Source organism: Mustela nigripes, chromosome 4, assembly GCF_022355385.1.
Source record: "Mustela nigripes isolate SB6536 chromosome 4, MUSNIG.SB6536, whole genome shotgun sequence".
Classification (NCBI taxonomy): Eukaryota; Metazoa; Chordata; class Mammalia; order Carnivora; family Mustelidae; genus Mustela; species Mustela nigripes.
The window spans coordinates 135,750,237-135,764,079 of record NC_081560.1 but is presented as its reverse complement, the minus strand read 5'-3'; the positions used below and the strand labels follow the sequence as shown (position 1 = coordinate 135,764,079).

Below are 13,843 nucleotides of genomic sequence, written 5' to 3'. Positions count from 1 at the left end.
AGCCCAGGTCATGATCCCAGGGTCCTGGGATCGAGCCCCACATCGGGCTCTCTGCTCAGTGGGGAGCCTGCTTCCCCCTCTCTCTCTGCCTGCCTCTCTGCCTACTTGTGATCTCTGTCTGTCAAATAAATAAATAAAATCTTTTTAAAAAAATAAAAACTAAAATACACAATCCAGAGGCACTTGGCTGACTCAGTTGGAAGAGTCACAACTCTTGATCTTGGACTTGTGAGTTCAAGGCCCACATTGAGTGTAGACATTACTAAATGAATAAATAAATTTTTTTTTTTTAAGATTTTATTTATTTACTTGAAAGAGAGAGCACAAGATGGGAGTGAGGGAGAAGCAGACTCCCCGCTAAGCAGGGAGCCCAACGTGGTACTGGGATCATAACCTAAGCTGAAGAGAGACACTTAACCAACTGAACTACCCAGGTGTCCCATAGATATACTTTTAAAAAAGGATATTTGGGGCACCTGCAAGGCTCAGTTGGTTAAGCATCTGACTCTTGATTTCGGCTCAGGTCATGATGTCAGGGTCTGCGCTCAGCAGGGAGTCTCTTTCCCCTCCTCCTCCCCCTGCTCACACATGTACACATGCTTGCTCTCTCTCTCAAATAAATAAATCTTTCTTAAAAAATCCTTTAGAGGCACCTGGGTGGCTCAGTGGGTTGGGCCTCTGCCTTCGGCTCGGGTCATGATCTCAGGGTCCTGGGATCAAGCCCCGCATGGGGCTCTCTGCTCAGCAGGGAGCCTGCTTCCCCCTCTCCCTCTGCCTGCCTCTCTGCCTACTTGTGATCTCTGTCAAATAAATAAATAAAATCTTAAAAAAAATTCTTTAAAATAAATAAATATGTAAGTAAAAATAAACAAAATACACAATCTACAGTGCTCACAGGTAATACGTATCAGTGATATGAAAAAAGGCAGGAAAGACATATACCAAATACTTGTTATCACTTGGATCAAAAGAGGAACTGAATCGAGGAGTGGGACAAGGAAAGTTGTTAACATTTTAGTTCCTTGAAGAGAAAAAAGGAAAGGAACATTCAAAAGCAAACACCACAGAGAGTTTGACATTTATCAGCGGTTCTGAGCACTGGGGACCTGTTGTCCTACTCATCTCCATTTAAAAATTTTTTTACTATAAAAAACACATTTCATATGTTCATCTATATTTACTAAATATTACTAAACCTTACTAAACCATTTTAAATGGCATGTACATACAAGGAGTTGTAACACTGCACATCTCAACTGTACAAGCAACATGGGCAGCCTGTTTCCCATCTGGCTCTATGGCCACACGCTCCTCTCCTGTTACCAAGTCACACGGAACACCCTAGGATGACAAAAAGAAATCTGGAGTTACCACCACCTTTAAAATGACAGCAAAAAGAAATTTTTACGTTTAATAGAGTATTCTTGCCATTACCATCAAATTTATTCCCAATCCTGGAAAGAAAATTTTTATGAAAAATAAAAGCGGTTCTCGTACATAACCTATATAAACATTGAAATATCTCAAATCAGCTAAATTCTCAGGTAACACAAACATGAGAAATTATAGCAGTTTCACTTTTAAACTTTGTATGTTTCTCTACTATTTTGATTTATTAAAATAAAACAAATATGGTTGTTTCTATATTCAAGAAGAGTATTATAAGTAATATTTAAGAACAGAACAACCTCCCAACAGAATTCCTTGAGAAGGAGCAGCATTAATAGTATGGTGTAATAGTTTGCCCAGGACTGAGGGGTTCCTCAATACAAAGGGCTTTAGGTACTAAATCTTAGGGAAGTCCTGGCAATCTGGGACAACCAGTCTCCCTAGAGGCCTAAACTAATCATAAAGAAACATCTGACATAACCAAACTGAATGACTGTTTACAATACAAATGACTGGTAGTCTTCCAAATATAAAGGTTATGAAAGATAAAAGGTTCCTGAGCAATTGTCCCAGATTAATGGAAATGAGAGGTATGACAACAGAATACAGTGTTGAGACTCCAGACAGAATCCTGGGGGGGTTGGAAGAGTGTGGTGGTGGTGTTACTGACAACTGGCAAAATTTTAGTATTAATTGTGAATTAAATAATAGCATTCTATCAATATTAAGTACCTTGCTTTTGAGGAATACCATGTGCTTATGTAAAATAAAGTCTTTGTTCTAAGGAAATACTTTCTTATTTTCGATGAGGCATGATGTACGCCAAATACACAAATCATCCAGAACAAAAAATAGAGAATGCAACTTATCTTCCCAAGCCTATTCAACTCATATTATAGTCATAATAAAACAATGAATAAGAACATGGCCCATTCAGTCTAACAATGCCTCAGCCAACATGGCATTCAGTTCTTTGCAGGTCTGAACAGGTGGCTTCAGTCTTTATCATTAGTTCTAGTTGATAGCATCAGAGGTCGAATTGGAAAAAAAAGGTAAATTAAATATCATAACAGAGTAAGTTAACTCTGAGGAAGCAAGGGAGGCCTCAGAGTTTCAACATATTAATAATTTATTTCTTAAGAAAAAAAATAAAACAACAAGGATGGTAGAATTTTAGAATCCGATGGAAGGGGTGCCTGGGTGGCTCAGATGGTTAAGCGTCTGCCTTTGGCTCGGGTCATGATCTCAGGGTCCTAGAATCGAGCTCCACATAGGGCTCCCAACTTGGTGAGGAGTCTGCTTCTCCCTCTCCCTCTGCCTCTCCCCCTACTTGTGTGCTCTCTCTAATGAATAAATAAAATCTTTAAAGGAAAAAAAAAAAGCATCTGATGGGAGTTGGGTAGTGGATTCAAGTTATCTACATGTAATTCTCTGCATTTCTCTGTATTTGTGAAATAATGATACTGTATTTCATTCATTCCAATACACATTTTTTCACTTTTTAGCATATCTGAAATCAGGATGTAGCCTAATAATAGATGGCAAGTCAGAGTTCATTGGCAGTTATCTTTTTCTTTCTCAGTTATACATAAAATAATGGTACATCTTACAAAGTACAACGAACTATGGCAACTTTTATTAGTGGTAAATTACTACATATGCCTTTACCACCTTCCCTTCTTCGCCCTGCCCAGCAGCCCTCCCAAATTAAGAAGAAAGAGAGCAAATATTTGGTAATATACTGACAGCAGCATTACTCTTTTCGAAGATCTCATGTGCCAATAATTTTAAAGGGCCACAATACACTCCAGATTTTGCTGACAAGTATTTCTGGATTGCATGATAAGTCTTTCCACTGTTTGTAGGGCCTGAATGGAATATTATCTTCCGCTGTATGGCTCTGGCTTCTGGGTACCTAAAACATAAGTGGGTAAACAGCTTATTCCCATTAACCTCAAAATCAACCCTGACAAAGGTATCAACTGAAAATGATTCCAATGAAACATCCTGTTAATATTCACATGATAGCATCTTTGAAAAACCAAATAAAATGATGAGTTTCAGATCCACACTAAAATAATAACTGTTGGAGGGCCTGGATGGCTCAGATGGTTAAGTGTCTGCCTTCTCAGCTCAGGTCACGATCCCAAGTCCTGGGATTGAGCCCCACATCATGCTCTCTGCTCAGTGGGAGCCTGCTTTTCCCTTTCCCTCTGCATGCCACTCCCCCGGCTTGTGCTCACTCGCTCTCTTGCTCTCTCTGTCAAATAAATAAACAAAATCTTTAAAAAAAATTTTAGGATTTAAAACTTAAAAAATACTGTTTTCCAAGATTGGCATTTACTAACTAGTGGATAGAAAGATCTAAATTCAAATTAATTTCTTGGCTATTTCTGCCACTGTACAAGTCTCTTCTCTCCAGGAGTTAAAGTAAGTTTAAACTGCTATCAGCTCACAGATAGGCTGACATCATTTCCACAGCTCTAAATACATGACCCTGTAAGTAAATATTCCTAAGCATCTGAATTTCAACATGTACCATGTAATGACTGTGTCTTCTGTCTCTGGCCATGACAAATGGTACAGGACTCGCCCTCCCACCACAAACAAGTACAAAACTGGACAGAATACACACCACAGTTTCTTGGGGACATAAATGACAGGCAATGTAGGACTACAAGCCCTGAAACAAAGGAACATTTGAGATGAGCCCTAACGTACCCCAGTAGGACACAGGGAGGTAGAACCCAAGCAAAGTACAACAGTCCCAATGAGCTCAGCAGTAGAGATCAAATTCAGAGACGCTACAGCAGGTGGAATTTGAAGGGAGAATTTGGAAGAGAAGAAAGGGTTCAGTGGAGGAGATGCCTTGAAGTCTATGTAAGACTTCCCTTGGGTCCTTGGCCAAGGGCTGAGCTGAAGATATGTAGGCCCTGGCAGAGAGCAGCTTGCTAAGGATTTGAGCAGGAAGTCTCAAAGAGGTGGCAAAGGCACTAGATGTGGAGTTCTAGCCACAGTGGTGGCAGTGGTGAGAGCTCATGAACACCCTGGCATTCAGCTGACACAAGAAAGGCCACACTTAAATTTTAAGGCCAACACTCTAAAGTAAGGGCTACTTTCTAGATTTGTCCTAGTAAAACCTACAAGCTAGCTTGATCAGAATCAAGGGGAAACACCAGAATTAACTGCCTGTTTTTCTAGGGAAAACAACTCATAGACTTTTTAGGATTTATCATCCAGCCTACAATAAAAAAATGTAACGGTCAGGGGTGCCTGGGTGGCTCAGTCAGGTAAGCATCTGCCTCTGGCTCAGGTCATGATCCCAAGGTCCTGAGATCAGGCTCCATGTCTGGCTCTTTGCTCAGCAGGGAGCCTGCTTCTCCCTCTCCCTCTGCTATTCCGCCCTGCTTGTGTGCGCTCTCTCTGTGTCAGATAAATAAATACAATTCTTTTTTTTAAAAAAGGAGAAGAAAAACTGTAATGATCACTAACTTCCCAAGATTAGAAACTAGTATTTCAAATCCACAAGTAAAGAAACTAACCAGTTCGGTGGTATTCTTAAATCACTGATTTTACGTAGGTCATCCTTACAGTCCAACACAGGAAATATCTGTTTCGCATGTCTCAAGAAAAATGGAAATAAATCATCCACATGAGCTGAAAAATAAAACACTGCATTAACAGGTGCAATCTACATGTTATCCCTAACCAGACTTAGTGAAACTTTCCTTCTTAGTGAGCTAGTCAAGGGGACGTTGCCAGGATTAAAAGAAAAATTCTGAAGCAAGGAACTCCAGGGATCAAGCCCCACATCACACTCCCTGCTAAGCAGAGATTACACTTCTCCCTCTGCTTGTGCTCTCTCTCTCTCAAACAAATAAAATCTTTAAAAAAAAAATAAGGGAGAAAGGAAGGGGAGGGAAGTAAGGAAAGATGAATGAACTTGGAAATACACATTAGCAAGACCTATGGTTACTGAAGACAAATGCAGGTGCAAACACTACATTTAAAAAAATCTAACCAAAAAAACGCAGTGGCAGAAACAGATGGAATCTGCCATGTATTAATTCTATCTTCTGTGAGAGTTCCCTTCACTGTGGCCTATACACAGCACACAGTGGAGAGCAGAGGTGATAGATCAAGGGCCCAGTCATCCTCCAGTCCAAGATATATGGCTCATTTACTGCTTAGCTCAGGGACCCACTATAAAAGCAAAATGACCGAGAAGGCCTCCTATGAAAGCACAGAATTATTTACAGACAGTGTAAACAGGGCCCACCCTAAAACAACAGGCTCTGACCAGAGAAATAAACATGAAGCATGCGAAGAAATACAAAGTATGCTCAACATATTTTAAAAGAGATATTTTTATAGTCTCTAAACACTTACCTGCACTGAAGCAAATGTCATTCAAAATAATGTGAATGTCCACATCCAGAGAATGAGACTGCATGATGTAATTTCTAAAGCTGATGAAAGCTTGATGGAACAGACGAGCTGCAGGAAACACAAAAGCACAATAGGCAGGGCTCAGTTTTCACTCCATTTCTCATTTAAAAGTGTATATACATACATCACACCTGACTCATCAAAGTGTCCTCTCTCTTTTGGGGGCTCCTACAGCTGGTTTATTATGATCTGGCCAACAGTGAAATCCTAGCACAGGAGGGAAAAACGAACACACAGCTCCTTTGCTGTGTGTCCGGCCCACCAGGTGCATGTTGCCCAACTCCTGTCAAGACAGAAGTGAAGGTCAGGGCATCATCCAGACAACGTGTATGTACTTGTTTCCCAGGCACACGAGGTCTCACACAAGACTGAAAAAGCTATAAGCTAAGAAATAATAAAATATCTCTAATGGAAATGCCTTACCATCGAGTCCATAATCAGCACCCAGTTTCTGAATTTCTTTCCTCTTGTAAAACTTGTCTAAGATCTTCTTTACTTCATCTGAAAGAAAGATGTGCTTACCATTGGTTTTCTAGGTGGAGAAATGCCCAAAAGAACAAAAAAAACTTGACATCATAACACTCAAGGTAAGAGTTTACTGTTTCAAGTACTTAAAAATTTCAGTTGATCACAAGCTTTTTATGGCTTAATAGTGCAAGAGTGTCTAGAAAAATTACAAAGTCAAATAATAGAATATTCCTTTTACACCACAGAGAAGTAAGCCAGGTGCCAAAGGATTAGACATCGTCCTTAGCCTCCATCAGGCCACTCTTAGATGACCATATTCTGTTTCACTGACTTACAACCTTTCTAAACATCTAACCGTGAGCAGTTAAAAGGTACTTAAGAGGACAACCAGTGCTGCAAGGACCCGATCATCATGCTTTTATGCAAATGACTAAAGAGGTCAGGGGTGATCTTTAGTTTGAAGATGACGACTTTAAGAACAGACTACACTTATTTTGTTCTAAATGGCATAACTACAGTCAGTGGGAAGTGAGGGATGCAGATTTCAGTGGAATTCATACAACAACTTCTAACAATTAGAACAGTGAAAAGGGGCTGTCTCAAAAAAGTGCCAGCTCCCGGGGCGCCTGGGTGGCTCAGTGGGTTAAAGCCTCTGCCTTCAGCTCAGGTCATGATCCCAGGGTCCTGGGATCAAGCCCCGCATCGGGCTCTCTGCTTGTCAGGGAGCCTGCTTCCCCTCCTCTCTCTCTGCCTGCCTCTCTGCCTACTTGTGATCTCTGTCTGTTAAATAAATAAAAATAAAATTTAAAAAAAAAAAAAAAGTGCCAGCTCCCTATCACTACAAGTACCCAAGTAAGGCTGAGCAGACTGCATGTCCCGGGTGATGACAGAGAATCACTGTGCTGGAGGGGAGGGTGAGTTACATGTCTGCTGAAGCAACATAACAGCATGAATCAGAAATTTCATAAGTGAAAATATTTTAATCAGTCAAGCTGCAATAGTATTAACATCGTACATGTAAAATACCACTGCATTATTCCAGAGATAAAATGTTCTACTAATCCTGCCACACACACACTGTATTTCTGGGAAGGGAGGCTAAAATGGAGGATACCGTCCTTGCCCAGGAAACACAGGAAGGCCAAGTGGCCTGTACTTTTATCTCCTGCATAAGTACCAACCTCATTTTCATGCAGCAACAATATACACGATACCTACTAAAGAAATTAAACCTGTATTAATAAAGCACCCACTAATAACAATTTGTTTTGCATAATGGGGAATTTTAAAATCCATGGCTTAGGCACGAGATTTTCCCACAATGAAATGTAAGATACATACATATATATCATCTATCACTGGCAGCTATCCTGATATTTCTGGGTATCTGTTACTTTGTACCCAGTGGGAGCAGTCATCTCTTTCCATCAATAGTAGAAAAATCACTGACAAATAAAAGATTGGAAAAAAACACATGCAAGTGCTTGGAGAAATTCTGCAGAACTATGACTCAATACAAACTGAAGATACCACATTTGTTCAGAATTAATCCATTTTCTCTAACTAACACTTTCCACTTTCTATAAGTAACACTAACTAACTTTCTTGTTATGCAAGAATCAAGACATTCAAGGATACTTTACTCAAGCATAAGGTTTCTTGTACTAAGTGAAAGACGCTAGTCAGAGAGACCATATATTGTATGATATTATTAATATGAAATATCCTAAGAGAAAGAGAATGTGAATTAGTCTTGCCATGGGCTGGGTGAAGGGGAGTGGGGCTAGAGGAATGTGGAGTGACTACTACGGGGTATGGAATTTCTTTTTGGGGTGATAAAAATGTTCTAAAATTAAATTACGGTGATAGTCATACAATATAACCATTACACACTTTAAACAGATGAATTTTATGGCATATACGTTATTTTTTGAAGTTGCTGAAAAATAAGTATTACCGGGCGCCTGGGTGGCTCAGTGGGTTAAGCCGCTGCCTTCAGCTCAGGTCATGATCTCAGGGTCCTGGGATCGAGTCCTGCATCGGGCTCTCTGCTTGGCAGGGAGCCTGCTTCCTCCTCTCTCTCTCTCTCTGCCTGCCTCTCTGCCTACTTGTGATCTCTCTCTGTCAAATAAATAAATAAAATCTTAAAAAAAAATAAATAAGTATTACCTACACAAAAATCTCTGTATCGACACTTTATTTTATCTAAAAGGGTGTTCCAAATCCACTACCAATTTTTAAAAGAAAAGTGCAAAAACCATTAATGGAAATAGCACTAAAATTTTTTTTAATTTACTACAAAAGTATACGAAGATGTAAGTTTTGCTTTTCATAAAAATTAAGCTTTCACAGTTTCACTATTATTAACAGAATGACTGGATTTTTGGTCATAATTACTTCCCATTAAAATTAACAGTGATTAAAGGAGACACCCTCTGGATCTCAGCCACAGTAGAAATGACTCAGTCACTACAACTTTTCACCAGATCATATAGCTTTCTTCCGGCTTCCTGCAAAGGGAGCCTGGGATTTAATATGGCTATGCCAGGTCTCAGCTACATCTGCTAAAATTAAGAGACCCACTATAAACTCCGAAGCCAGTGGCATTGTTTTAAATGATTACATTTTCTTTTGAAGAGAAAACAAAATGTTCAAGACAGTCCACAAGAACAACTTCTCTCCTAAAATGTGAATCTACTGCACCTGAGTGTCACACAAAAGTAACAGTCCACTTTACCCCACCTATGCCAGGATAAACAACAAAGTAACCATTCCCAATTGTGGTTGCTTAAACCACAGGACTTACCCATTTTGTTAAAATGTTTTAATTCACTCCTTTCTCTGTACACATCCATAACTAAAGAGAATCCCACCTCAGTACATCAAAGCTACAGCTCATTTGAGGGCTGAAGAAGCAGATGGAAGGTCATACAACTCAACCTCTCTTCACAACAGAACTGGCAAGGCCAAAGCCATAGTGGAAATGTGGGTGGAGGCAAGTAACCGGAACAGGCTGGGAAATCGCTAGGATCCATAAAGGAAAGGCAGCATCAATCCTGAAGAGGCTGTACTAGAGACAACCTAGTGGTGGTATTTACTTCCTTTCCCCCTAATATTATAGCAAGTATTACCATGCTTGTCACTGAATATGCAGATGTGCTGGAATATTGTTTTAATAGTGGCCAGAACTCATGATGAACCTTTTTTTTTCCCTTCCAAGTTTTTATTTCAATTCCAGTTAGTCAACATACAGTATAAAATTAGTTTCAGGTGTAGAACATGCCAAATCTTTCATATCATCACAAAGGGAGTTAGAAGCACTAGATTTGCTCCCAGGACAACTACTGTAGCAGACAGGTGCATCAGACTAAATAAATGCATCAGACCCTTCTGCCTCTCGCTCTAATGACAGGTGTGACAGCAGCACCGAGAAGGTGGAGCCTCAGCTATTCTCTACATCCCCAAATATGTCTGTGCCTGATACCCTGCATCAAACTACAGCGACTTTACTAAGACTCTGCTCCTTCATAAGGTTCCTCCTGCAACCATGATTCTCATCCAGAAAGCTAGATGACCTCTGAAAAGAAGTGTCACCTAACAATCTATACGGGGACTGTCTCCATAATCTTGACCCCAACAGCATTATATCCAATGCCAGAACAAATCAGTCCAGGCATCTTAACAAGCTTCCCCCAAACTCCTAACTCCAGTTCACTCTACTAACAGGGAGGTAAGTGGCTTCAACCCTCTTGCCACAGCTCTACATATCCAAGCTCTAATGTGCATCTACCCATCTTCCAGTACTAGAATCTGTAAGGAAACTACCACAACTTGCCTCAATTCATCTGATACTCTCCCTAGGAGTGACAACTGCTAATAAAATCCACCAAGAATATTATTTGTTGCTGCCACCTCCTGTAAAAAAAGCCAGTGATGAATCAAAAATCAAAAGATCACACTCTGCTGGTACATCTGCCATCTATGGTCAGCCAGGGCTCAGGTGGCTGATCTGAAGGTCTGGATGCTACTATCTTCCTCCTTTGCTGCTCCTTTTGGGACTGCCCAAAACTTCCAGTTGTCACCTTTCCCAGAAAGAGGGCTACTCTGCCATCAACGGTAGTTGTACTTGGCTCAGTGGGTTAAAGCCTCAGCCTCAGTCATGATTCCAGGGTTCTGGGATGGGGCCCCACACTGGGTTCTCTGCTCAGCAGGGGGACTGCTTCCTTTCCTCTCTCTCTGCCTGCCTCTCTGCCTACTTGTGATCTCTGTCTGTCAAATAAAAAATTAAATCTTTAAAAAAAAAAAAAAAAAGAAAAAGGTAGTTATACTTCACTGCTAGAGCTTATAAACTTCTAGAAGTTCTAAACTTCTTAAAAATTCATAATAGTGCCCAAAGTTCTTAAAAATACTACTCTAGTGGAACCAGCTGATTCTAAGTAGAAATATGTCTAAGGAATTTTACACCAGCTATTATAGCCTAAAGAACAAAACCTAAGGAAAAAAGCCCTTGTTGATATACTAACCTAAAAATACATTATTTTATTAAATCCTCACATCAACCTAGATTTATAGGTAGGGTAGGTTATTTGGGCTTCTAAAGGAATATTCCCAGTTTCCTTATTCTTATTGCAGGGTGACAACCCAATTTTCACTTTTTTTTTTTTTTTTTAATTTGACAGAAAGAGAGAGTGAGAGCACAAGTAGGCACAGCAGCAGGCAAGGGAGAAGGAAAAGCAGGCTCCCCACCTAGAGCCTGATGCAGGTCTCAATCATGACCCAAACCAAAGGCAGATACCACCCAGGTGCCACAACAACAACTATTAATTCCATTTTTCAAATAGCAAACGTTTAGTACAAATAATATTAGTTTACATTTGTTCATCCCTTTATATTTTTCAAAGAGCTTTTCCTAACATGTTTTGATGATTTCACAATCCAGAGATGTAGGTAGAGAAAATATTATGCTCATGTTACCAAGTAGGAAATGGAGAAAAGGTAAATAGACTGTAAATCAGACCAGTAACTTAAGTGCTGCATGACTTTCACAAACATGCACCAACTTTCTACTCGCAGTCAGTCAATCTGCATCCACATGGCTAAATGCATGATAATCAACCAGGAAATACAGATAGGTAGATATTCAGCACCTACTGTGTGACTAGAACAGTGCTTGGCACATGGTAGAGAGCAAGTGTTGGGAGGATAAAGACACTGTCAACCTCAAAAGGGTTATTAGGGAAATCGAGTCACATGCTATAACGGTACCTGTCTCTGGCAAACACTCAGTATTAAGCCACTGCTTAAAAAAAGAAAGGAAGGAAGGAAGAATCACAGGGGTATTTAAAGCAGTGAAGGTCTACTTTCACTGTCTACTTTCTCTATTCTACTACTGCCCTCCAAAACAAGATTTGGCCTGTAATAAACTGTAGTTCTGTATTTTTAAATTACAATAGGAGTCACCAATGTTGCTTGTTGAAGTGAACTAAGATAACTCCTGGAGAGCTAGTGCCCTGTAAAGCTACAGCACACCCTCAACCTCCCAGAGCTTCGTTTGGTCAGAGGAAATTCCCTGCGCCCTAATCATCCAGAAACTAAAGTCATACAGCCCTATAATCTGAAATTCCCCTTAAAACCATTTGCACGCCTCCCTGTCAAACCCATTCAAAGTTAGTTGCTGCCACTTGCCGATACTGAGCAATTCCTTTCTCTCTGGAGTTCTGGATGATCAAGGATACATACCACCTTTCCGAGGAACCCTTTTCATGTTCTAACTTGTATTAGAGTTGGTTATCCATACGTCCTTCCTCCCCACGACACTGTAAGTTTCTGGAGCGTAAAAGCTGGGTCTGAGTCTGGTTCCTCTTGATAACTACCCCACAGCCTAGCAGTGCCAGGTCTGCGTAGATGCCAATAAATGACAAAGAATCCTGAAAGAAATCTTACTCTGACTTTTCAATGACCATCCCCTCGCCCTTTTCAAGGGGAATAGTTATGGGCTGCGGAGGAGAAACAACAAAGGATGCTCCAAAAAGCGACAGTCTACCTTACGACTCAAGAAAGGTGGAAACGTCCCATCAGAAGGGGGTTTAAACCATTCCGAGAAGAGCGCAGTGATCTGGGCGGCATATTCAAGACTCAGGAAGACGCAGTCCCAAGCCTTAAGGGGCTCACAAACCAGCGCGATAAGGAGACACTGACAGACACGATGACAACGCTCGAGGGGACCGCGGGTCTCCAGGGCACCAGGGTGCAGCTTCCTCGCGGCCACGTCTCGACCCCGCAGACACCCCCGCCGCCCCTCAGTAGTCCCTCACTCACTCTTATCCAGAGGGCGGGTTAGCTCGGCCCCGACGTCTCCATCCGCGCTGGGGCCCTGAGGTTTCACAGTCAGCGGCACGAACAAGGATGTGTTCGGAGCTTTGGAGCCTCCTGAGGCGGAAGAAGAGGAAGAGGAGGCGGAGGCAACGGCACACACGCGCCCCAGAGCCCCAGGCACGGGTTCAACGCGGGCGCGAAGGACAGAGCAGACCGCTGCCCGGTGGCCAGCCCGGTGGCCAGCCCGGCGCCCCGCGGGGAGCCGAGCCCACAACAGGGCACACCGGGGGAAGGACATCGAGGCCGCTGGCCGTAAGGGAGGTTGGCTGGAGCTGCCTAGGACTTGGCTGTGGACAATGACGCGACCCGCCAGCGCCTACTGTCCAGAAAGCCCCAGACCGAGCAGGGGTGCTGCCCAGAATAACGCCTGACAAAAAAAAAAAAGTAGTGTCTTGAGATTGCTCATATAGAAAAGGAAACACTTAGAAATAAAAACTATTAAATACTAGTTCTTGTTCTTTTTCTCTTTTTCGTTATTGATTGGGCCAGCTTTCTCTAAAGAAAAGAAGCTAATCAGGCACCGTCAGGGATGCCACAGGTGAGGGGAGGGGGCCTGCGAGTTGTGCCACGTGACCCGAGCCAGACCCTTAGGTGCGCGCGAGCTCAGAAGCACGTGGGCAGCGCCGGGAGCGGTGGGCGCAGTGCTCAGGGTTAGTCACGTATCGCTGTTGTGAGCACCAGCGTGGCTTCCTGACTCCGGCACTAAAGAGCATTTCTCAAGTTTATTGGATTATTAACTTTCGTTTTCTGATAGAGTAGCGTTAGAGAACATAGCTTGATCTGGCCTTCGGGAACGTAGCAAAGGAATTTTTTTCTGCAGGTTCTTAGGTGAACCCCCTGTGTGACACTTGTGTGAATACTTGTTCTTTAATGTAATCAGTTTGTGTACATCATCCAGGTAGCTGAGATGTCACAACCGCATAGCAAAAATAAGTCCTCTGTATCCCCGCCGAAGTTTACTTTCATTTGCATAAGTTGAATACTATCATAGGAGGCTGCAATATCTTAATTCAGAATACGCTGTTATAGTTTCCTCGTTTCTGTCATTATACCTAAAAGAGTATCTTGTGACGTCTTGTAATATTGTGATGTCGTGTGTCAAATAGGATTCCGGTAACAATTTGCTAATAGGCAGTGGGCCTTTCATTCACAGGTGGGGGGG

The 13,843-nt window shown here is 41.7% G+C and overlaps 1 protein-coding gene across 1 annotated transcript in view; it reads right to left on the bottom strand.

Moving 5' to 3' along the window:
* The window catches only part of SUPV3L1 (Suv3 like RNA helicase), a 28,117-nt gene extending 15,139 nt beyond the window's left edge, over positions 1-12,978 (bottom strand). The window contains exons 1-6 of the mRNA XM_059397606.1: positions 12,625-12,978; positions 6,262-6,339; positions 5,779-5,886; positions 4,932-5,046; positions 3,136-3,304; positions 1,230-1,341 (exon numbers count right to left, since the gene is read on the bottom strand). Of these exons, the coding sequence (XP_059253589.1) occupies positions 1,230-1,341; positions 3,136-3,304; positions 4,932-5,046; positions 5,779-5,886; positions 6,262-6,339; positions 12,625-12,919 (877 nt within the window). The 5' untranslated portion in view covers positions 12,920-12,978. The remainder of the gene's footprint in view (positions 1-1,229; positions 1,342-3,135; positions 3,305-4,931; positions 5,047-5,778; positions 5,887-6,261; positions 6,340-12,624) is intronic.
* Between the last annotated feature and the right edge of the window lie 865 nt (positions 12,979-13,843).